Source organism: Phoca vitulina, unplaced genomic scaffold (genome assembly GCF_004348235.1).
Source record: "Phoca vitulina isolate PV1807 unplaced genomic scaffold, GSC_HSeal_1.0 scaffold61, whole genome shotgun sequence".
NCBI classification, from domain to species: Eukaryota; Metazoa; Chordata; class Mammalia; order Carnivora; family Phocidae; genus Phoca; species Phoca vitulina.
This window is the reverse complement of record NW_022589764.1, coordinates 4,657,609-4,681,913: the sequence shown is the minus strand read 5'-3', so window position 1 is coordinate 4,681,913 and position 24,305 is coordinate 4,657,609. Positions and strand designations below refer to the sequence as shown.

General features: G+C 40.5%; 1 protein-coding gene across 2 annotated transcripts in view; it reads left to right on the top strand.

The window, feature by feature from the left end:
* Positions 1-24,305, top strand: part of TTC23 (tetratricopeptide repeat domain 23) — a 93,983-nt gene that overhangs the window by 25,372 nt on the left and 44,306 nt on the right. For both annotated transcript variants that reach the window (XM_032391317.1, XM_032391316.1), the window contains exon 6: positions 17,762-17,939. In XM_032391317.1, coding sequence (XP_032247208.1) covers positions 17,762-17,939 — 178 coding nt within the window. The remainder of the gene's footprint in view (positions 1-17,761; positions 17,940-24,305) is intronic.

Below are 24,305 nucleotides of genomic sequence, written 5' to 3'. Positions count from 1 at the left end.
GGCAGCTCTCACGGGATTTGTGTTCCTCTTAAAAGGGTATCTTTCATGCATCCTCCTCCTCCTTCTGCCTCGCCTTTTATGGTGCCCATCAGGCCAGGCCAGTTCTTTTCTCCTTGGGCTGACAGATGAATGCTGCCGGGTGACTCATGGTCCGTGCCTTCTATCCCTAACTGTGGGCTGAAGCTTTGTCCCTTTTACCTGCCCTCCTCTGTTCTAGCACTACTTCCTATTCACTAATCATTCATTAACTTTGGAGACTAAGTCCAAAACATGTTCCTATGCAACCCCTTGTTTTTTCTAAATGTGATCAAGAAACTCGCTAGTGAATATGGGCAAACCCTTCCCCTGTGTTAAGAATTATTTTCTGCCCCAGTTACTGCTGCTCCAGAACGTGTGACCTGTCTAGGATTTCCCTAAGACCGTGTGACAGGTCATCTTTGGAGGCCTCCACAGCTTGCTCGGTGAGCACTTGGCCTGGTGTTGCTGTGCTGACTAGCTCTCAGTGCACTTGGGATAACTAGAGCATCAACAGGATATCTCCTGTATCTGGAAGGAATGGGACGTGGTGTAGCCAACAGTGTGGGCTTTCCAATCAGGTAGCCCCAAGTTCAAATCAGCATCCATTCCACCCTCCCAGCTGTAGGACTATGGGCAACTCTCCTCTCCTGTTAAGGTAGGAATGATCAGACCTCCAAGGTTTGCCATGATGATGAAATAGACCACACATTAAAGCATCTGGGTACATGGTAGACCTTTTTTTTTTTTTTTAGATTTTATCTATTTATTTTTAAGAGGGAGTGCGCATGCGTGTACAAGTAGTGTGGGGGGGGAGTTGGAAGGGGGCAGGAGGAGGGGTAGAGGGAGAGGAAGAGAGAGAATCTTAAGCAGGCTCCATGCCCAGCATGGAGCCGAGGCAGGGCTGGATCTCATGACCCTGAGATCATGACCTGACCTGAAATCAAGAGTCAGTTGCCCAACCAACTGAGCCACCCAGGTGCCCCAAGATTTTATTTTTTTAAGTAATCTCTGCACCCACCGTGGGGCTCAAACTCATGACCCTGAGATCAAGAGTGGCATGCTCTACAGACTGAGCCAGCCAGGAGCCCTGGTAGACCCTTTTTAAAAAGTAGTTATCATAGTTACTATCCAGTGGAACATTTCTCTTTGTGCGGTTTCATCTCGGAAACGATTTGGTTTTAAAGCATGTGCTTATATCGCAGACTAAGATTCTGTACTTCAAGACTGCCCCTGGAATGCAATATTCTTTCCTATTCTTATCCTGTGACTTGGGAAAGGCTAAGCACTCTTTGTCTTTACTTTTGTGAACCACCTACGTTAAAATTAAGATAGTCTTATGTTTGTTTGTTTGTTTGTTTTTAAGCTTGACTTTGTTTCTTTGTCTTGCTTCTTCTTGATCCATTATAGTCGTGAGATTTGGAAAGTGATTCTAACATAAGCTTTCCCAAGAGGAAAGGAGATGAGGAAGATTCCTCCCTTGGCCGGGACTTCCTGGGAAGGGGTAGAAGGTAATGGAATAAACAGTGGTGTGTGGGACCTCGTGTGTATCTACCTGCCACCACCTCACTGGGATGCTGAAATTCGACTCAGTTCCATAGGCTTCCCCATAAAGTATCCCCAGTGGCTTTTATTGGGAATTTTTGATATTTCAGTAATCACCTTTACTCTCTTGCTTTTAGGTCCTACAGTGTTCAAACCAATAATCTCTAAATCTTACTTTCAGGACTCAGCCGTTTTGTTTTGTTTTGTTTTGTTTTGTTTTAAGTTTATACCATCATGTGGAGGTCCTTGGTGTTAAGCTTATACCTCTGTGGATGTGTTTCTTTAAAGAATCACCTTCTCGGGGCAGCTGGGTGGCTCAGTTGTTAAGCATCTGCCTTCGGCTCAGGTCATGATCCCAGGGTCCTGGGATCGAGTCCCGCATCGGGCTCCCAGCTCAGCGGGAAGCCTGCTTCTCCCTCTCCCGCTCCCCCTGCTTGTGTTCCCTCTCTAGTTGTCTCTCTGTGTCAAATAAATAAATAAAATCTTAAAAAAAAAAAAAAAGAATCACCTTCTCTACATCTCTTTTTTGAGTATAAAGACTCTGACAAATGCTCATGCGTCCAAAGCCCTGCTTCTCTCCTCCTCCGGGAAATGCCCTGTTCTTCTCCCGAGATGTTTCTCCTGTCAGCTCCTCCCATGGGACACTATTTGCCTGGCATGCCTTATGCTTGTTTCACAAGGAAATTATTTATTTTTTTCCGGTGCTCTTCTTTGTCCTGTATTCCTTTGATTAAAGAAATGCACTTCCCTTACACAAAATCTGATTTTTGAAAAATCAGGGTTTTTTTTTAATGTGGAGAAGCACAAAACCCTACATGGCACAGATTACCTTCATATCCTTTATCTGCTTTCTATTTCTTCAATCCCTTAAAGTCTTAAATTTCAGAGCACTGTATTTTTCTCTTTTCCTTTCTAACACTACCTCCTTATAATACACATTTCTTTACACAACTACAAATAATAACGATGATATTAGGCAACCACACTAGCCACTGACTCTTGACCACCTTCTGTGTCAGGCTTTTGCAAGGCACCTTTTAGATCTGGTCTCATTTAGTCCTATGTGCTGGGCACTCTTCCTAGTACCATTTTCAAATGGAGCAACCAAGGAAAAGGGAGGTCATTTCCCAAGGTCACACAGCTGGGAATGGCAGAGCAGAGCCAGGCCTACCAACCTTGGGTGCCCGGGCTCCTCACCACCGCCCAGATCACATTCACTATGCAGAACAGAGACCTTACAATACAGTCTACAGAGCAAAGCCTTTAGCTGTGTGTGCCAGAGGGTAGACAGAGAGATTCAGATGTAAGCCTTTTCTCCCTCTGCCTCTAGAAAATCCCACTTGTCCTCTTTCTGGATTGATTTCTCATCAGATTTCGATTATCAGCAACCTTCCCACAAAGCCTTTGCTTTTCGTTGTTGCTCCGTATTCTTGCCAAGTTCCAGAGCTTTTATGTATTTATTTTTGATTTTTTTATTAACATATAATGTATTATTTGTTTCAGGGGTACAGGTCTGTGATTCATCAGTCTTACACAATTCACAGCGCTCACCATAGTACCTACCCTCCCCAATGTCCATCACCCAGCCACCCCATCCCTCCCACCCCCCTCCATTCCAGCAACCCTCAGTTTGTTTCCTGTGATTAAGAGCCTTTTATGGTTTGTCTCCCTCTCTGGTTTCATCTTGTTTCATTTTTCCCTCCCTTCCCCTATGATCCTCTGCCTTGTTTCTCAAATTCCTCACATCAGTGAGATCATATGATACTTGTCTTTCTCTGATTGACTTATTTCACTTAGCATAGTACCTTCTAGTTCCATCACGTCATTGCAAATATTTATTTATTTTTAAAGATTTTATTTATTTGAGAGAGAGAGAGAGCATGAGTAGGGGGAGAGGCAGAGGGAGAGGGAGAAGCAGACTCCCTGCTGAGCAGGGAGCCCAGTCCCAGGACTCATGATCCCAGGGATCATGACCTGAGCCTAAGGCAAACACTTAACCAACTGAGCCACCCAGGCGCCCCCAAATTCCAGAGCTGTTAAAAAGAAACTCTCTGTTGTCTTGGTAATACCAAAGAGCTTGCATTTGTCTGTGGCCTGTTGAAACAAGGCTCCGTCCCTGTGAGCTCTTCTGAAGCCCATCTGAAATGAGATAGTGTCTCATCACGCGCTCTGGAGAATTACTGTGGATATATTTTCATTCAATAAAATATGTTGTGGTTGAAGTTGCAGACCTGCCAAATTCACATACTGCCACATTCTGTTGTTCAAAACTCTCTATCTTTTCATCTGTCTGGTGTTTCCTAAAGCTGCCTAAACATATTATGGGCATGCGGAGACAGTAAATCCTCAAAGCATTCCCGGCAGGCAGAGGGAAGCGGAAAGGAGACAATGTTACATCCCAAACATTACTAGCAGCACCAGGAGACGGTGGAGATGACCTGAAATTGACTGAGGCTTTAAGGGAGTTGGCAGCAAAGGCAAGGCCATCATGTAGGCATTCCCTGAGACCGTACCCCCTCCATGCCTTTTTTATTAAATATATTGTGAAGCTAAAGTAATTTTATTTTCTATTTTGTCTTTTCTTTTACATGAACAGCGTACCCTTGATGAGCTCCGGAAGGCTCATTGGAGATGACGTTAGCTTGATAAGCCTCTGTTTCTGGCGGTCTTGTGGGTGCCAGGACCCTGGATCAGGGTGCCGGCAGCAGCCTCAAGGGGCGAGGCCTAGGACGTGCTTCATTCTTTGCACACACTAAACCAGAGAGGGTTGTATTTGTTCATCTTTGGAACAGCATAAAAGTACAGATGTTGAGGTGGCGCCTGGGTGGCTCAGTCGTTAAGCGTCTGCCTTCGGCTCAGGTCATGATCCCAGGGTCCTGGGATCGAGCCCCGCATCGGGCTCCCTGGTCTGCGGGAGGCCTGCTTCTCCCTCTCCCACTCCCCCTGCTTGTGTTCCCTCTCTCGCTGTGTCTCTGTCAAATAAATAAAATCTTTAAAAAAAAAAAAAAAAAAGTACAGATGTTGTTAGGCAAATACATACACACTCCAAGCTTACCAAATAGGACATTTCAGGTACATGGAGGCCTGTTCTGTGTCCTTCCCAATCCCATGTTCTTCCCCCCACCCCCTAACTTCACAGGCAGTTATTATCCTTAATTTAGTGTTTTTCATTCCTCTGAATGAAATATGTATATATACATATACATATATATATAGCCATGAAAATATGCAGTATTATTTCTCACTTTTCAAACTTTCTATGTATATTTCCTTCTGTAGCTTGCTTTCCCCCCCAATTACATTTGTATTTCTGAGATGTACCCATGTCAGCTGTTACATATATCTCTAGTCTCTTCATTTTATTTATTTATTTAAGTAGGGCTCCACACCCAGCGTGGAGCCCATCACGGGGCTTGAGTCACAACCCCGAGATCATGACCTGAGCTGAAATCAAGAGTCAGATGCTTAACCACCTGAGCCACCCAGGCTCCCTTCTAGTCTTTTTTTTTTTTTTTTTTTTTTTTTAAAGATTTTATTTATTTATTTGAGAGAGAGAGCACATGAGAGGGGGGAGGGTCAGAGGGAGAAGCAGGCTCCCTGCCGAGCAGGGAGCCCAATGCGGGACTCGATCCAGGGACTCCAGGATCATGACCTGAGCCGAAGGCAGTCGCTTAACCAACTGAGCCACCCAGGCGCCCTCCCTTCTAGTCTTTTGATTTTAAACCCACACATTGTGTTTTATCCATCTGACTTTCCCCTAACTTAATCATCAGTGTTCACAGGGCAAACATATAAACTCAGTGAGATGAAATTCCAGTTTCACTCTTGTACATGTCTCTTTGGGCACACGTTCAAGATTATCTCTGAGGTCTATGCCCAGGAGTGGAATTGCTCACTTGACAAATATCCACATTCTCAACTTTACCAGGTTTGCCAAACACCAATCTATGCTCTCGCCAGTAGGATTTGGAAATTCCCCATTACTCCACATCCTTGCCAACACTCGATACTGTCAGACTTCTTATCTGTGCCAATCGTATGGTTTCTTTAACTGCATTTCCCTAATAGCAAGTTTGAACATCTTTTCATATGTTTGCTGGACATTTGGAAATCATGTTCTGTGAATTGTCTATTCATATCTTTTGCTCATTTTTTAAATTGGGCTGTTTGTATTTTTCTTATTAATTTATAGACATTCTTCTATTTCTGACAAGTTATTTGATGCTTACATATATTGTATATACTCCCAGAGTGGGCATAGTTTGGGCTTTTCACTTTCTTTATGTTGACTTTTGATGTACAGGAGTTTTTGTTTTTTTTTTAAGATTTTATTTATTTATTGGACAGAAAGAGACACAGCGAGAGCGGGAACACAAGCAGAGGGAGTGGGAGAGGGAGAAGCAGGCTTCCTGCTGAGCAGGGAGCCCAATGTGGGGCTCGATCCCAGGACCCTGGGATTATGACCTGAGCCGAAGGCAGATACTTAACGACTGAGCCACCCAGGTGCCCCTGGGAGTTTTTATTTTTAAGGTGACTCAATTTACCCAACTTTTCTGTTCTGATTTATATTTTTTTGTATCTTGTTTAAAAAAATCCTTCTCTTCCCAAAGTCATGAAATTACTTTTTCTTATATTTTTCTCTCAAACATATCACAGTTTTGCTTTTTAAATTTAGGCCTCTCTAATCCACTTAGAACTCTTGTGTACATAATGTGAGGGATCTAATTTTTTTCCCCTGTGGATGACCTAAGTAAGGGGGTAAGTCGTTTCAGCTACAAGAGAAAGAAGGATTCAAGGTTTGAAGAATTCAGTGGTTTGAAACTTGGGGCCAATAATAGGCTGACAAAAGAATCTTTTAAGTTTAGGGTGTTCAGAAATGGCAACAGGTCACCTTCAAGTATGGACGCCTTGTGTGTGATTGTGTCCCTTTGGGGCTGGCTCCCTGCTAAGTTCAGCTGGCTGGATGTCATGGGATTCGTGAGATGTGCTTTCATTTGGACATTCTGGTTTCAGAGGCAGAACTATGGCCAGTGAAAATCATGTGTTTGTTCCTGCTGAATTTGCCTGCTTCTGGGTCTCCTTCCCTGCAATATTCAAATTAAATTTCTAGGCAGGGAGATAATACAAAGTGGGACTTGAGCACAGTGTGTTTAAAAAAAAAAAAAATGGCACTCCCATGTCAAAGTAGCTGCTCTGAGTGAGTATACCCAGTGTTCGTTCTATTAGGGGGCTGAAGGGAGAGAAATCTCCGGTCCTGGAGTTGGCCAGGAGGGGTTCCATATTAGTTTGCAAGGGCTGCCATAACAAAGTACCACCAACTAGGTGACGTGAACAACAGAAAGTTCTCTCATAGTGCTGGAGGCTAGAAATCTGAGATAAAAGTGTCGACAGGATTGGTTCCTTCTGGGGACTGTGAGGGAGGATCTGTTCCAGGCCTTTCTCCCAGCTTCTGGGGGGTTCCTGGCAATCTTTGGCATTCCTTGGCTTATAGATGCATGACCCCAATCTTGCCTAATCTTCACGTGGCCTTCTCTCTGTGTGTGTGTCTTTGTGTCCTTTTTGTAAGGACATCAGTCATTTTGGATTAGGGGTCCCCCTACTCTAGTATGACATCTTCTTAATTTAACTAATTATATCTACAATAACCTTATTCCCAAATAAAGTCACATTCTCAAGTACTGGAGGTGAGGACTTGAACATACAAATTTGGGTGGGAGGATACTATTCAAGCCCTATTAGGTTCCTACAAGGTTTCTTTTATTCCACCTTTTATAAAATATCAACAACTTCCCCAATCTTTAATTAGATCAGTAGTCTATAATATTCTTGCTACCAAATCAATGTGAAAACATGTGCTTTTTTGTGTGTGTGTGTGAAGATTTTTGTCCTAAACTTTATTCTGGAATCTATGAAAATTCAGTTATGAACTATAGCCTCAGAGTCTCTAAGCTAATGGATTTGTATTTGTAGGTTGTTTCTTCCTCCCTCCCTCCTCAGCTTCTCCTCCTTCCTTCCATCAGGCAGCTGGCATGCACTTTGTGTCAGATACTGCAAGGTGCTGGGCTGCCAAGACCAATGAGGCAGCCTTGGACCCTACCTTCATAGAGCCCAGCACTTAAAGGATTGGCACCGAGTTACCAGGCACTTATACTATAGCATAGGGGATGTTTCCTGAGCAGGGAAGGTTCACAGCTCCATGGGAGCGCAGTCAGGTGTTCCTGGAGGCACCCAACCTAGACTGGGGTATCAGGCAACAGAGCAGGGATTAAGATGAGAAAGCCAAGTGCCCAAGCCACACCATTTAAGGAGGCACTCACTCTCAGATGCCCACCCTACACTCTCCTGCCCCTGAGAGTGAGTGCCACCTTAAATGATATGTCCTAGGTGTCTCTCTGGTCCCACTCTTGTCCTGGCCCTTGTCAGGGAAGCCTTCCTAAAGGAGGAGACTGCTAAGCTAAAACTAAAAGAGGAACAGTAGTTAGGAAGATGAATGGAAGTTTGCCAGGCAGAGATGGAAGAAAGAAAGAACATTCCAGCTAGAAGGTCCAGCAAACACCCAGGGGAAAGAGCCACGAGACACAAAGAAGGAGCTGAAAGGAGGCTGGCATCAGGGAAGCCAGAGGGGAAGGTTTAGGTGACATTCAAGAGTCATCTGAACTCATCAAGTCCAGGGAAACTCCAGTCCCAGCAAAGTCACTGTCACCTCTGTGCCACCGTTGTACATGGTTGGATGAGGGACAGAGTCTTTGTGAGAATTGGAAAGGGTGCCCTCTCTTCCAGGCAAAGATAGCCTTGTATCTAAGTGCACAGCTCATTCTGCAGAGCATGGGCTGAACCGAAACTATCATTTGTCCCCTTGGGCAAGTGTCCATTAGAACTTAGGCACAGAGGAAGGAGCAGGAGGCTGTGGGTGCAGAATCAGGCCCTGCAGGCAGGAGTTTGAGCTCCTTACTGCTGGACCAACGCTCCAAAACCGTGCCCCAGATGGCCTGGGGGGCAGCATTGACTTGGCTGGGGGATTGGCCTTTCTATTCTAGCCCATCTTTGACACACTCTGAATTCCGCTCATCTGGGTAACTTTGGAAGCTATATAGAACTTATCTTTCTTCTATGACTCACCGGTCCTCAAACTAATTTCCTTAACCTCAGTTTATTGGCTTGACACAATCAGCCAAAGGAAAAAGATTCTGGGTTTATCACCAGTTTCTGGATTCTTCCATATCTGCATTCTGCAGAGGTCATAATAAGAAATATATGAACATATTTAAGCTTACAGAGTATTTACCAGAATACAATGTTAGGAATGATTTTCTCTGGCTTTTCTCTCCATGAATTTCCTGCTTTCTCATTAGGATTATACTTTTCATAGACCTAGGCATTCCCCCAGGAGACCCTAGCCTTAGAGCTCATCAGGAAATATGCTTACAGCTCTGAAAGATTAGAGTAAAGCCAGAGCTCAGTGTCCAAGCCCAATTTATGGCCTCCCCTTGGGAATGCCCATTGCTGAGTGTCAGGTGCATCAGGACCCACAGCATTCTCTACTCTCCTAATCCTCTGCCCTAAAACAGATGGGTAGGATCGCCTAATCATGCAGGACCAATTTAAAGCCAAAGCACACATCTTTTTCTGACCTGCTTTGTGCTGGTTAGCTTTGACTGGCTCAAGAATGGTATTAAGAGAAAAATATTTTGATTTTTGTTTAACATTACTACAATTATTTTTTAAACAAAAATTACTAGTTTTACGGGTACCGCTAAATCTCATCTATATTTAGTTTTGCTTCCAAATGTTCACAAACTTTTTTAAAGGACAGATTTATTGAGCTGTAATTAACATACCATACAATTTACCCAATTGAAATACACAATTCAGTGGTTTTCAGTATATTGACAAGAGTTGTGCAAGCATTACCACAATCATTTTGACTTTTTCATCCCATTAACAATCTCTATTACCATGTTCCCCCAGCCCCTGACAACTACTAATCTATTTTCTGTCTCTGTGGAATTGCCTATTTGGGACATTTTATTTACATGGAATCATACAATGTGTGGCCTTTTGTGACTTGGCTTTTTTTTTTTTTTTTTTGCCATTTTCTTTTTTTTAACACAGTGTTAGTTTCAGGTGTATAGTAGAGTGATTCAACACTTCCATATATCAGCCGGTGCTCATCACAACAAGCGCACTCCTTCTACCCATCACCTACTTTAACCATTCCCCCTCACCTCCCCCCTGGCAACCATCAGTTTGTTCTCTAGAGTTAAGAGTCTGGTTTTTTTTTAAATCTCTAAAAAACAATTAAAATTTTTTTATTTTAAAGATTTTTATGTATTTGCGAGAGAGAGTACAAGCAGGGGGAAGGGCAGAGGGAGAGGGAGAAACATACTCCTCACTGAGCAGGGAGCCCGATGCATGGCTCGATCCCAGGGCCCTGGGATCATGACGTGAGCCAAAAGCGGATGCTTAACCAACTGAGCCACCCAGGAACCCAGAGATTTTTTAAAACTAATCTCTACACCAACCATTTGGCTCAAACTTACAACCCCAAGATCAAGAGTTGCATGCACTATGTGCTAAGCCAGCCAGGAACCCCAAGAGTCTGTTTCTTGATTTGTCTCTTCTCTTTTTTTTTCCCCTTTGCTCGTTTGTTTTGTTTCTTAAATTCCACATATGAGGGGCGCCTGGGTGGCTCAGTCATTAAGCATCTGCCTTCGGCTCAGGTCATAATGCCAGGGTCCTGGGATCGAGCCCTGCATCGGGCTCCCTGCTCCACGGGAAGCCTGCTTCTCCCTCTCTCACTCTCCCTGCTTGTGTTCCCTCTCTCGCTGTCTCTCTCTCTGTCAAATGAATAAATAAAATCTTAAAAAAAATAAATAAATTCCACCTATGAGTGCAGTCGTATGGTATTTGTCTTTGTCTGACTTACTTTGCTTACCATTTTCATTATGCTCTCTAGCTCCATCCATGTCATTGCAAATGGCAAGATTTCATTCTTTTTTTATGGCTGAATAATATTCCATTAATATATACACCACGATCATCAATCAATGGACATTTAGGCTGTTTCCACAATTTGGCTATTGTAATTAATACTACTATAAACATAGGGGTGCATGTATCCCTTTGAATTAGTGTTTTTGTATTCTTTGGGTAAATACCCAGTAGTGGGATTGCTGGATGGTAGGACAGTTCTATTTTTAACTTTTTGAGGAACCTCCATACTGTTTTCCACAATGGCTGCACCCGCTTGCATTCCTACCAACAGTGCGCGAGGGTTCCTTTTTCTCCACATCCTCACCAACAACTGTTGTTTCTTGTGTTGTTGATTTTAGCCATTCTGACAGGTGTGAGGTGGTATCTCATTGTGGTTTTGATTTGTATTTCCCTAATGGTGAGTGATGGTGAACATCTTTTTATGTGTCTGTTGGCTATCTGTATGTCTTCTTTGGAGATATGTCTGTTCATGTCTTCTGCCCATTTTATAATTGGATTATTCATTTTTTGAGTGTTGAGTTTTATAAGTTCTTTATATATTTTGGATACTAACCCCTTATTGGATATGTCATTTGCAAATATCTTCTTCCATTCTCTAGGTTGCCTTTTAGTTTTGTTGATTGTTTTCTTCACCATGCAGAAGCTTTTTATTTTGATGCAGTCCCAATAGTTTATTTTTGCTTTTGTTTCCCTTGTCTCAGGAGACATAACTGAAAAGAAGTTGCTTCAGCCAGTGTCAAAGAAGTCACTGCCTGTGTTCTCTTCTAGGATTTTTTTTATTTTGGGTCTCACATTTACATCTTTAATCCATTTTAATTTATTTTTGTATATGGTGTAAGTAAGTGGTCAAGTTTCATTCTCTCTCTCTTTTTTTTTTTAAGATTTATTTATTTATTTTAGAGAGAGCATGCACACAAGCAGGGGGAGGGGCAGAGGAAGAGGGAGAGTCTTAAGCAGACTCTGCACTGAGTGCGGAGCCCAGTGAGGGGCCTGATCCCACAACCCTGAGATCATGACCTGAGCTGAAACCAAAAGTCACACGCTTAACTAACTGAGCCACCCAGGTGCCCCCAGTTTCATTCTTCTGCATGTTGCTGTCCAGTTTTCCCAACACCATTTGTTGAAGAGACTGTCTTTCTTCCATTAGATATTCTTTCCTGCTTTGTTGAAGAACAATTGACCATGTAGTTGTGGGTTTATTTCTGGGTTTTCTGTTCTGTTCCATTGATCCATGTGTCTATTTTTGTGCCAATACCATACTGTTTTGATTACTACAGCTTTATAATATAACTTGAAGTCCGAAATTGTGATGCCTCCAGCTTTGCTTTTCTTTTTCAAGAATGCTTTGGCTATTTGGGGTCTTTTGTGGTTTCATACAAATTTTAGGATTGTTCTTTTTCTGTGAAAAATGCTGTGGTATTTTGATAGGGATTGCATTAAATGTGCAGATTGCTTTGGGCAGTATAGACATTTTAACAATATTTGTTCTTCCAATCATGAGCATGGAATGTCTTTCCATTTCTTTGTGTTGTCTTCAGTTTCTTTCATCAGTATTCTATAGTTTTCAAGTACAAGTCTTTGACCTCTTTATTTAGGTTTATCCCTTGATATCTTATTATTTTTGGTGCAATTGTGAATGGGACTGTTTCCTTCATTTCTTCTTCTGTGGCTTCATTATTGGTGTATAGAAATGCAATGAATTTCTGTACATTGATTTTGTATCCTGCAACTTTACTGAATTCATCAGTTCTAGCAGTTTTTTGATGGAATCTTTGGGTTTTCTATATACAGTATCATATCATCTGCACATAGTGAAGGTTTTACTTCTTCCTTACTTATTTGGATGCCTTTTATTTCTTTTTGTTGTCTCATTGCCCATGGCTAGGACTTCCAGTACTGTGTTGAATAAAAGTGGTGATAGTGAACATCCTTGTCGTTTTCCTGACTTTGGGGAAAAGCTCTCAGTTTTTCTCCATTAGTGATGATGCTAGTTGTGGGTTTTTCATATATGGCCTTTATTATGTTGAGCTGTATTCCCTCTAAACCTACTTTATTGATGATTTTTATCATGAGTAGATGTTATACTTTGTCACATGTTTTTTTCTGAATCTACTGAAATTATCATCTGGTTCTTATCCTTTCTCTTAATGATGTGATGTGTCAACCTGATTGATTTGTGAATATTGAACCACCCTTGCAGCTCAGAAATAAATCCTACTTGATTGTGGTGAATGATTTTTTAATGTGTTGTTGGATTTGGTTTGCTAGTATTTTGTTGAGGATTTTTGCATCTATGTTCATCAGGGATATTGGCCTGTAGTTCTCTTTTTTAGTGGAGTCTTCTGTCTGGTTTTGGCATCGGGGCAATGCTGGCCTCAGAGAATGAATTTGGAAGTTTTCCTTCCTTTTGGAATAGTTTGAGAAGAATAGGTATTAACTGTTCTTTAAATGTTTGGTAGAATTCTCCTGTGAAGCCATCTGGTCCTCGACTTTTGTTTGTTGGGAGTGTTTTGATTACTGATTCAGTTTCATTGCTGGTTATGGGTCTGTTCAAATTTTCTATTTCTTCCTATTTCAGTTTCAGTAGTTTATATGTTTCTAGGAATTTATCCATTTCTTCTAGGTTGTCCAGTTTGTTGGCATATAGTTTTTCATAATATTCTCTTATACTTGTTTGTATTTCTGTGGTGTTGGTTGTTATTTCTTCTCTCTCAATTGTAATTTTATTTATTCAAGTCCTTTCTCTTTTTTTCTTGATAAGTCTGGCTAGAGGTTTATCAATTTTATTGATTTTTTTCAAAGAACCAGGTCCTGGTTTCATTGATTTGTTCTGTTGTTTTTTTAGTTTCTGCATCATTTATTTCTGCTCTCATCTCGTTTTCGTCCTTCTGCTGGTTTTAAGTTTTATTTGTTGTTCTTTTTGTAGCTCCATTAGGTGTAAGATTAGGTTATTTGTAACTGGCCTTTTTCCTTTGGCATACTTTTTTTAAGGTTCATCCATGCTTTAACGTGTATCAGTACTTCCTTTTGATGATTGAGCAATATTCCATTGTATGGATATACCAGATTTTATTTACTCATTGCTCAGAATGTACATTCCTTCAGGGACGTTTGGGTTGTTTGGGCTTTTTGACTCTTATGAATAGTACTGTTATGAACACTGTGTACAAGTTTTTATGTAGATACATGTCTTCATTTTGGGGGACATATACATAGGAGTGGAATTAATGGGTCATACTGTAATTCTGTGTTTAAACTTTTGAGGAACTGCTACTATTTTCCAAAGTAGCTGCACCATTTTATATTCCCATCAGCACTACGTAAGGGTTCCAGTTTTCCCACATCCTTGCCAACACTTGTTACTATCTTTCTTTATCATTATTACAGCCACTGTTCTAGTGGGTATGAAGTAGTATCTCACTGTAGTTTCGATGTGCATCTCCTTGATGATTAATGATGATGAACATCTTATGTGCTTATTGACCATTTGTATATCTTCTTTGGAGAAATGACTACTTAGAAACTTTGCTCATATTTAAATTGCATTGTCTTTTTATTTTGTTGCAAGAGTTGTTTATATATTCTGGATGCAAGTCCCTCATTAGAAATATGATTGGTAAAAATTTTCCATAAAACATTTTTTAAACTTCCTAACTAATAGTATTTTTGAAGATGAGTGGTCAATTAAATCTGACATGACACCACTCAACCACTAAAAGTGATGTGATAGCATTCATTGCCACACTTTGTTATAAGATTAAGTGAAAGAAGCAGGTTCTAAAACATTATGATCCATTTAAAAAAATATTCATAGAAAATCATCTCAAAGTGTATATATCAAGGTGTACAGCACTCATCTTTGGTTGTTGCAATTATATATATATATATATATGTATATATATATATATATATATATAAAATTTTTCTGTATCTTTTTTTTAATGATGAATATGTATTATTCCTATAATAAATTATTCTCAAATTCTTTAAAAGCTCAGCTGGCACATGAGTTTGACTGATTATGCTTATTATTTGGACTTTCCAAAATCTTATGTGGTGAGTGTGAAACCACAGTGGAGCCCATTTCAAAAGAAGAACAACCTGAATCTGTAGCGCTCAGTTCCATATAGACTAGTGGTTGGGAGGGGAAGGGGTAAAAGGTATGATGACGTATAGGCACTTAATACCAATCTGTATGACTTGCCTCAGTTTGCAAATCACTTCAGACATCTTCCTTGGTTCTACAACAACTGTATTGGACACCAAGGGTCAGAGACATTATGCTTTTGCCCAAGGTTGTACAGTCTTGTCTGTAAGGATGCTCCAACTACAGTTTGGGGGGCATCTGGGTAGCTCAGTCGGTTGAGCATCTGACTCATGAGATCGAGCCCTGCATCAGCCTCCACACTGGGCATGGAGCCTGCTAGAATTTTCTCTCTGTGTCTCCCTTTGCGGCTTGCACTCTCTCTCTCTCTCCTAAAAACAAAAAAACCTACAGTTTGGGTTTTCTACTCCTGCTGCAATACTTGTAACTGATGGTCCTGCCCCTCATCCTGGGTTCTTTTTATAAAATTGTCTCCAAGGGTCAGGTATCTGAAGGATGACTTTCTGATACCTGAAAAGGTGTGTTAACCTGGAGCACTATGCCATGCTTTTGGCTAAGAGTAGGTAAATGGCTACAAGTTGTCCCTGTTCTCCACCATTACAAACTCAAATGCTTTTCTTTTATGCTCTATCTCAGGAAAGGAACAATTGTTATTATATGAATTAACTTATGTCTTGTTATTGTTTACTTTTTTTCATTTATAAGCTTGATTACTAAGCTTTGAATATTGCTTTCTTTTAAAGCTGTTGCTCAAATGAAGTCATCTTGACATTTGTATTTGCTTTATTACCTTTCTATGATTTTTACAGCCTTGCAGACAAAAGACCTGTTATTTCCTTGGCACAGGCTTCATCATTTCTGTATATGAGAAAGGAAGAAGATGATTTTTTTTTTCCTTTGCTCAAATATTTGTGGCATTATTGGAGTTCTCTAGGCTAAATTAGATGGAAAAAAATCTGAAGTCATTTTGAAAGTATGTAGCTTTCTCTAGATTCTAAACCAGAGGTTAGTAAACTTCTTCTGTAAAGGCCCAGACAATAAATATTTCAGACTTTGTAGGTGTCTGTTGCAACTACTCAACTCTGCCATTGTGGTGCAAAGGCAGCCAGAGACAATTCATAAACAGGTGGGCGTGGCTGTGTGCTAATAAAACTTTATTTACAAAAATAGACAGTGAGCATATTTAGCGTACAGGCCATGGTTTGCCGACTCCTGTTTTCAGTTGTTCTGAAACATTTGTCTACCAGGAATCTAATTTTTTGCCTGAGTGATTTGTTATCAACCATATGTTTCAAAGCCTCTTTCTATCACCCAAGATGCTAGTGGATTTTCTCTTCAAAAATAAAATATGATACTTACAAAGCTAATTATTACAACATCCAAAGCTCAGTAAGAATCAGAAAGCAAGTCTGGTATTACTCAGTCACCTATTTATCTCTTCCTTTCTAAGATGAAGAGTCGCTGCAAGCTGCAACCTGGACCCTATTTGGTCCAGGAACATATCCCTGACCGATTCCCATGTTTTAAACCTCTTTCCAATTAGAGAAGGTATCCCAGTTCATAAGCTATCCAGTCAGGATTTTATTTCACTGTGGCCATCTGAACCACAGATCTGAAGAGCATCTTTACTTCTGTCAATCAGTTTCTTTGAAATTTATTAGAGAACAAAAATGGTTGTGAAAAAATTCCAATGACTGAGTTGCAAACAAGACCTATTTTTTTGTGGTTTCCTAGTTACTTTCTCACATTATGTCTCCATTTACTGATGTGCAGTTGGGAATTATAAGACCTTTTTGTAGTAAAGATTCTAGAGTAAGGGGTAACATAGAAAGGGTTGGTGACCTTTCATGATGAATTTTATATATAAAGTTTTTCCATGCAAGAAAATGTTTCTATTTCTTAACAAATATTTTAGAGAAGATTGTTTTTAAATGTCTGCTGTTATGTTTGCTGAATAAAATAAAGCGATATATTTTTTAATGTGACAGCATTTTATCCCAAAAAGCGACAAGAATCTTTTCCCACTGCCACCTTAACTTATAATTTTTAAATTAACATTTTTTCTGATGTCAAAGTAATACAATTTTATAGAAAAAAAATTGGGAAATTTAGAAAGCATAAATAAGAAAAGTAAAATCACAACCAATCCCTAAAGATAACTATTGCTCACATTTTACTGTTCATTTAGATAGCTCTTGATGCATATGTGTATATATAGATTAGATGCAACATTTTCACCAGCATGAGATACTATACAAAGCATTTTTGTATTCTGCCTTTTATACTTCTATGTTGGTAAATCTGGATCAACATTAACTTTAAGGGCTATGTGGCATTCCACAGTATAGATGTACTTACTGTAATCTGCTTGATGATCTCCTATTTGTGTATTTTAAGTGCTTTGTACTTTTCCACTATTACAAAGAGTGCTTAGGTAAACATTCTTGTACATATCTTCTTGTCCTGCCAGAGTATCTCTTTATGATAAACTAATAAAGTGCCACTAGCAGAAATATGTGTGTACTTATGTATGTATAATTTTGATATAGAAAAGTTTATGCTCAAATTATATTCTAACAGTTAATGAGAGTGCTTTATACCCTCACCAATACTGGGAAATTTCTATAATTTCTCAACAGATCAGTTATCAGCATCTCGGCATCCTGTGTGGTTGCTATTATTGTTTGTTAAGTATTTTATGTTCTTTAAACCAATACCTACGTAGCACTTACTATGTGTCAGAGACTGTTCTAGGTGTTTTTATGAGTATTAACTAATTTAATCTTCATTGTAACCCAGTAAAGTAGGCACTGTTATTATTCTTAACTTAGAGATGAGAAAGCTGTGAAGCAACTGGAAATTCACACATCTGGTACTAGTGAAGCCAGGATTCAAAACTTCCTCGTTATTCTAAGGTCTTTCCACTTGATCATCATGCCCTGCTGCCTCTTCGGAGGAAACAAAAACTTAGCTGGCTAGGAAGTGAACCTGGACAACAGGGGTCAGAGAGCCAAATCCTAACCACCAGATCTATATATTTTCCCACCTATATGTTTTCTAATTATTTAAAAAATAATCTCTTTGATTTTTTTTTTTTTTTAGGATATATCAAAGTCAGAAGAAACCAAAAGAAGCTCTGCCCCACTACCAAGAGGCTTTAGAATATATTGAGATCAGTAGAGGTGAAAAAAGTTTTGAGTGTGTACCAATATTGAGGGAATTAGCAGGTGTTGAGCAAGCCCTGGGACTTCACGACGCATCTATCAACCATTTTCTACAGGTAAGCTGCAATATGCTGGCCACCAAAGCTCTTCTGGACCCAGTGCTTCTCATAGATACAAGTGGAATAGCAGCTCTGAGAATGCCTGGTTTTGTTATCTGCTCTGGATAAGAACACTTGGCCTGGAGTAGATGTTCAATAAGCATCTTCATATAGATGTCCGAGTGGATGAGTATGGGATAGGGGTCCTCTGTTACCAGGTGCATGGTCCTCAGATAGCCCGAGACTCCCTGAAGACAGCTTTTCTCATATTAGTGGCATGATTCAAGTCTTATTTTCTGAAGTTCTTTATCTTTTCATGTTTATCTATTTAGAGCTTATGTTATTAAACTGATTAGGGTTCTTTTCTACTATACTCTAAAATCTTCACTTGAAGCCACTTGGAGTTATCATTTGTTAGCTGCTGATCTACTTTATCATCATAGGAGTCCTCTGTGAGTGTGTCAGTCAGGGTTCTCCTGAGACACGGAAGCAATAGGATATATATAGAGAAAGAGAGAGAGGGATTGATTTTAGGGAATTGGCTGACACAGCTGTGGGGCACACAAGCCTGAAATCCATAGGGTAGGCAGGCCAGCTGAAAACTCAGGCAGGATCTTTGCGTTATAGTCTGTAGACAGAATTCCGTCTTCTCCAGGAAACCTCGGCTTTTTGCTCTTTAGGCCTTCAACTGATTGGCTAAGGCCCACTCACATCACTGAGGGCAAACTCTTTTACTCCAAGTCTGATTGTAAATGTTAATCACATCTACAAAATGCATTCACAGAAACATCTAGACTAGTGTTTGACCTAAAAACTGGGCACCATGGCCTCGCCAAGATGACACATAAAATTAACCATCACAGTGAGTTCAATGTTTTTGTATTGCAGCATCTGCTAAGAGCACATTTTAAATTGTTTTGTCTGAATTTTTCCCTGTTAAAATTGTAAAATATAAATTGAACTCATTTTTGTTATTTCAAATGAGATGAAATGACATGGGACTAAGAGTTCTGGATTGCTCTTTTTTTTTTTTAAGATTTTATTTATTTATTTGACAGAGACATAGCGAGAGAGGGAACACAAGAAGGGGGAGCAGGAGAGGGAGAAGCAGGCTTCCCGCCGAGCAGGGAGCCCAATGCGGGGCTTGATCCCAGGACCTTGGGACCATGACCTGAGCCGAAGGCAGACGCTTAACGACTGAGCCACGCAGGCGCCCCCGGATTGCTCTTTCTTTTTAAAATTGTCGGACCATGTATACGCCCATGCACAGTTTTTAGAATGTCCTATTCTGTCACTCTATCTGGATTATCTCTCTTAATTACTATCACCCTGTGACATAGTATTATGTCCAGTTTATAGATAAGGAAGTCAAGAATTAGAAAGGTTGAGTGATATGCCCAGGACTACCATCGTTGCCAATAAATGGCATAGCCCAAATTCAAACCCAGTTGTTTTTAGAAAGATTTTTCTAGCTGGTATGTAAGAGAATGGACCAGGGAAAATGTGCCAACAGTGGAAGTAGGGAGGCCAGTTAGGAGACTTACTGAAGTGGCAAAGGCTAAAGATGATGGTACCTTGGACAAGCATGATGATAGTAAGGATGAAGCAAAGCAGATGGGTAGAATTGATGAGGTATGGAGATAGATTGGATGTGGGGAGAAGAGGGAATGGGGAAGAATCAATGATGACTCCTGGGTTTCTGGCCTGAACAACTGTGTGGCTGTTTGTGCCAGGTACAGTGGTGGTTGGGGAGCAGGTGTTGATGCGTGATGGAGAGCTGGTGAGCTCAGGTTTCGATGGCGGGTCTGAGATGCCCATACAAGGGGAAATGTCAGATAATCAGGACTAGAGCTCAGAAAAAGGTCAGGAAGTCATCTACTTATATGCAGTGGTTGCCTTAGGAGAGGATGAGATCACCGGGGGGGTTTATGGAGTGAGAAGAGAAAAGGACATGACAGAGCCTTAAGTAACTTCAGTGTTCATTGGTCAAGTCAAAAAGGGTAACCTGGCAAAGAAAGCAGAGAAGAATTTGGCAGAAAAACATGAGTAAAAGTGAAAGTGGTATCTTCTGTGTCTTTTGATACCTTTTGCTGTTATGAAGGACACAGAGCTGTTGGGAGAATAAATGAATGAATATTCATAAAGTGCTTAGCACAATGCCTGATACATAGTGCTACACAGGATTTTAAAAATTCCCCTCTTTCCTTTCCTTTTTCTTTTTCTTTCCTTGATGACTTGGTCAAGGGAAACTTTGGGGCAGTGAAGAGGCAGAAACCAGATTGTGTGGTGAGTGAGATGTGAGGAAGCAAAGGTAATAAACATAGGTACCTATTCTTTTTAATTTTTTAATTTAAATTCAATTTTTAACACATAGTATATTATTAGTTTCTGGGGTAGAATTTAGTGATTCATCAGTTGCATGTAACACCCAGTACTCATTACATCACATGTCCTCCTTAATGCCCATCACACAGTTACCCCATCCCCCCAGCCACCTCCCCTCCATCAACCCTCAGTTTGTTTCCTAGAGTTCAGAGTCTCTTATGGTTTGTCTCCCTCTCTGTTTTTACCTTATTTTTTCTTCCCTTCCCCTATGTTCATCTGTTTTGTTTCTTAAATTCCACAGATCAGTGAACTCATATGGTATTTGTCTTTCTCTGATTGACTTATTTCACTTAGCCTAATACCCTCTAGTTCCAACCATATCGTTGCAAATGGCAAGATTTCATTCTTTTTGATGGCTGAGTAATATTCCATTGTATAAATACCCTACATCTTCTTTATCCATTCATCTGTCAATGGACATCTGGTCTCTGTCCATGGTTTGGCTATTGTGGACATTGCTGCTATAAACATTGAGGTGCAGGTTCACCTTTGAATCACTATTTTTGTGTCATTTGGATAAATACCCAGTAGTGCAATTGCTGGGTCATAGGGTAGCTCTATTTCCTCTAACGTTGAGGAAACCCCATACTGTTTTCCAGAGTGGCTGCACCAGTTTCCAACACCACCAACAGTGTTAAGAGGGTTCCCCTTTCTCCACATCCTCAGTTGTTTCCTGAGTTTTTAATTATAGATACCTATTTCACAAAGTACTAAGAGGTGAGGAAGACCAGCCCAGGCAGAGGGAAGAGCATGTGCAAAAGTCTGAAAGTGAGATGTAGCTCCACTTCAGGGAACCAAACCAAGTTCCCTCTGCCTGGGCAGTGGGGATGGTGAAGGTGGTAGTTCGGTATCATTCAAGTAGGGTGTTGAAAGTCATGCTAAGGAATTCGAGCTTCATCCTAAGGGCAGTTAAGGGTTTTCAAGCAGGGAGACTGACATCATGAGATTATCAGTCTAGAAGGGTCGCTCTGTAGTATGGAGAATGGACTGGATGACAGAGAAGTAATCAGGGAGGTATCAGGAGACGGCCGCAGCAGACCAGGTAGAGGATGATGACACCTGGACTCAGGTGTTGTCACGGGGATAAAGAACGTGGACAGACTTGAGAGATGCATAGAGAGTAGAAACAGTGGGTTTAGGAGTTGGGGGAGTGAAGGAGGCGGAGTCGTCCGGCGTTGGGCCAGGTTTCTGCCTAAGGTCACTGTGTAGCTGGTGGGACCATTTACTGAGTGCGGGAACTCAGTGGGCTTGCCATGTTTTGTTAGTATCCATAATTCTGAATATTCTTATACAAAATGCTTTTTTCTTTGATTATTTGCTAGTATAAATTTTCAGACATTAAACCACTAGCAAGAAAGATGTGAATATTTATAGTTCTTGATTCAGGTTGACATTCTGCCAAAGGGTTATTTTGACTTACCTTGCCACCAGAAGTTGGTTTGTCTTTGTTCTTAACTGAACCAGTTTCATACCGACCTTGCCAACTCTTTTACACTATTTTTTACTCCCATGTTATAGAATATAATCTCAAATTTAATTAAAAATTTTTCCTTAGTCTGGTTTTCCTAAATGTTTCCTGACGATATCCAGTTCTGCCCTTAAAATCTCCATGCAATCTTTGCTGTACCAGTTTCTAAAGTTCAAAGAAAGGCATCAAGTGGTAATATGCTCAGAGTCCCCCCAGGGAGGGTCATTACCCATAACGAAATCCACTGAAATGAAAGATAGGTGGCTTCTAAGACCCAACAGTATCCATTCCAAAGATTTGAATTTGGTTTAGAGAAGCATTTCCCAAACTGTGTTCCACAGAGTATTAGCATCTCACACATCTCACAAGAATTCATAGGTCTTCCTAGAAAAGGTGTTTGTGATTAAATAAATTTGGAAACTGTTAAGTTAAAACTAAACACATGTCTCTAACACATGGTTTTACAGTGCATTTAAAATGCCAGTGTGGATTGAGAATCAAGAGATGGATCAAATACATCTATGAGACACTAGTGTTCCCTGGGCCATAGTTTAGGAAACACTGGCTTAGAGAAAGAAATTGGAATTTCTAAAAGCAGGGATCATCAAAGGGATTCTACCTTCCAGTGTATTAGGCCTTATCACTCCTAGGAGCCCTTGGTGCTATGTGAATGGAAAATGGGTTAAGTAGTGCCTTTTGTTTGTAGGCACAGATTCACATTTTTTTTTAAAGATTTATTTATTTATTTGATAGAGAGAGCGGGGGAGGGGAGTGTAGAGGGAGAGGGAGAGAATCTTAAGCAGATTCTCTGCTGATTGTGGAGCCTGATGCCAGGCTCGATCTCGTGACCCTGAGCTGAAACCAAGAGTTGGACACTTAACCAACTGAGCCACCCAGGCGCCCCCCCCCCAGATCCACCATTTTAAAGTATTTTGCCACATTCGTTCTCCCTATCTGTCTATATAGACATACACATACACATGCACTTATATATATGCACAGACTGGTAACCATTTACATTTTTTAATCATCTGAAAGTATTTGACTATACCGTAACCTTCTGTCCCTGATTACTTAACAAGGATAGTCTCGTAGGTAATCACAATACAGTTATCAAATTCAGAAATGTTCACATTGGTAGAGGCCATATTCTATTTTGTCAGTTGTGCCATACTGTCCTTTATGACAATTTTTTTCCCCCCTCCAATACAAGATCCAGTCCAGGATCATGTGTTACCTTTAGTCATTATGCCTCTGGTCTTTAGTCTAGAACAGTTTCTCAGCTTGTCTTTGTCTCTTTTGACATTGACATTTTTTAAGACTACAGCCCAGCCGTTTTCTAGACTGTACCTCAGTTATGGGTTGGCTGATGTTTTCTCATGACTAGATTTGGACAATGCCTGCCCAGCTAGAATACTACAAAAGAATATTGTATTTCTTAGGGTAGTGCATCTGGAGGCACATGATGTCCACCTGCCCTTCATTAGTGACATTACATTTATCACCCAATCACGGTGACTCCTCCCTGTATGGGAACTATTGTTCCCCTTGCAGCCAGTAAGCATTCAGTAGACAATTTTAAAACCATGTAAATATTCCATTCCTTTTTCACATTTTCTCGACGTTTAGTATGCATTGATGAATCTTTCCCAAGTGACTCTTTACAGTGATGGTTGCGGATGAGTGATTTTCCATTCTGCCATTCCATCCACGTTTACCAGTTGACATTCTACTGTTAGGAAAGTCCCTCCCTCCTCCCACCAAGTTATTTATTTGTTGTGTGTGTTTGCTTTTTCCACCTAGCAGTATATTCTGGAAATCACTTTATAGCAGTTCATTCATCTGTACAAAAGTGTAATAATCCATTTTATGTACATACTGTGTTTTTCTCAAATTGTTTTCTGTTTGGGCATTTCGATAAGTTCTGATATTTTGTAAATACAGATAATGTTCTAATGAATAATGTTACACACGTACATTTTTATATTACTGGAGTTGTATCTTCAGAGTAAATTCCTAGATGTGGGACTGCTCCGTCAAAGGGAGCCTGTGTGGATAGTTTTGTAGGATACCGCCTTTCCTGGGCCTCTACCATTTATACTCCTACCAGCAATGTCGGAGTGTGCTGTTTCCCCAACAGCATCTTCCCAAAGAGCGAATCATCAAGCTTTTGATTTAGTTCCTATCTGAGAGGCAAGAAGTGACATCTCAATACAGTTTTAATCTGCACAATGGAATTGCCTCTCTTTTCATAGGTTCAGTGGATTTCCTTAATATATTTTTTGTGAATTTTCTTTTCATATCATTTGTCTACTTTTTAATAGAGTTTTATCTAGTTTCCCATAACAGTTAAAAGTCATTACAGGGACGCCTGTGTGGCTCAGTCGGTTAAGCATCTGCTTTGGCTCAGGTCACGATCCCAGAGTCCTGGGATCGAGTCCCACATTGGGCTCCTTGCTTAGCAGGGAGCCTGTTTCTCCCTCTCACTCTGTCCACCGCTCCGCCTACTTGTGCTCTGTCTGTCTCTCAAA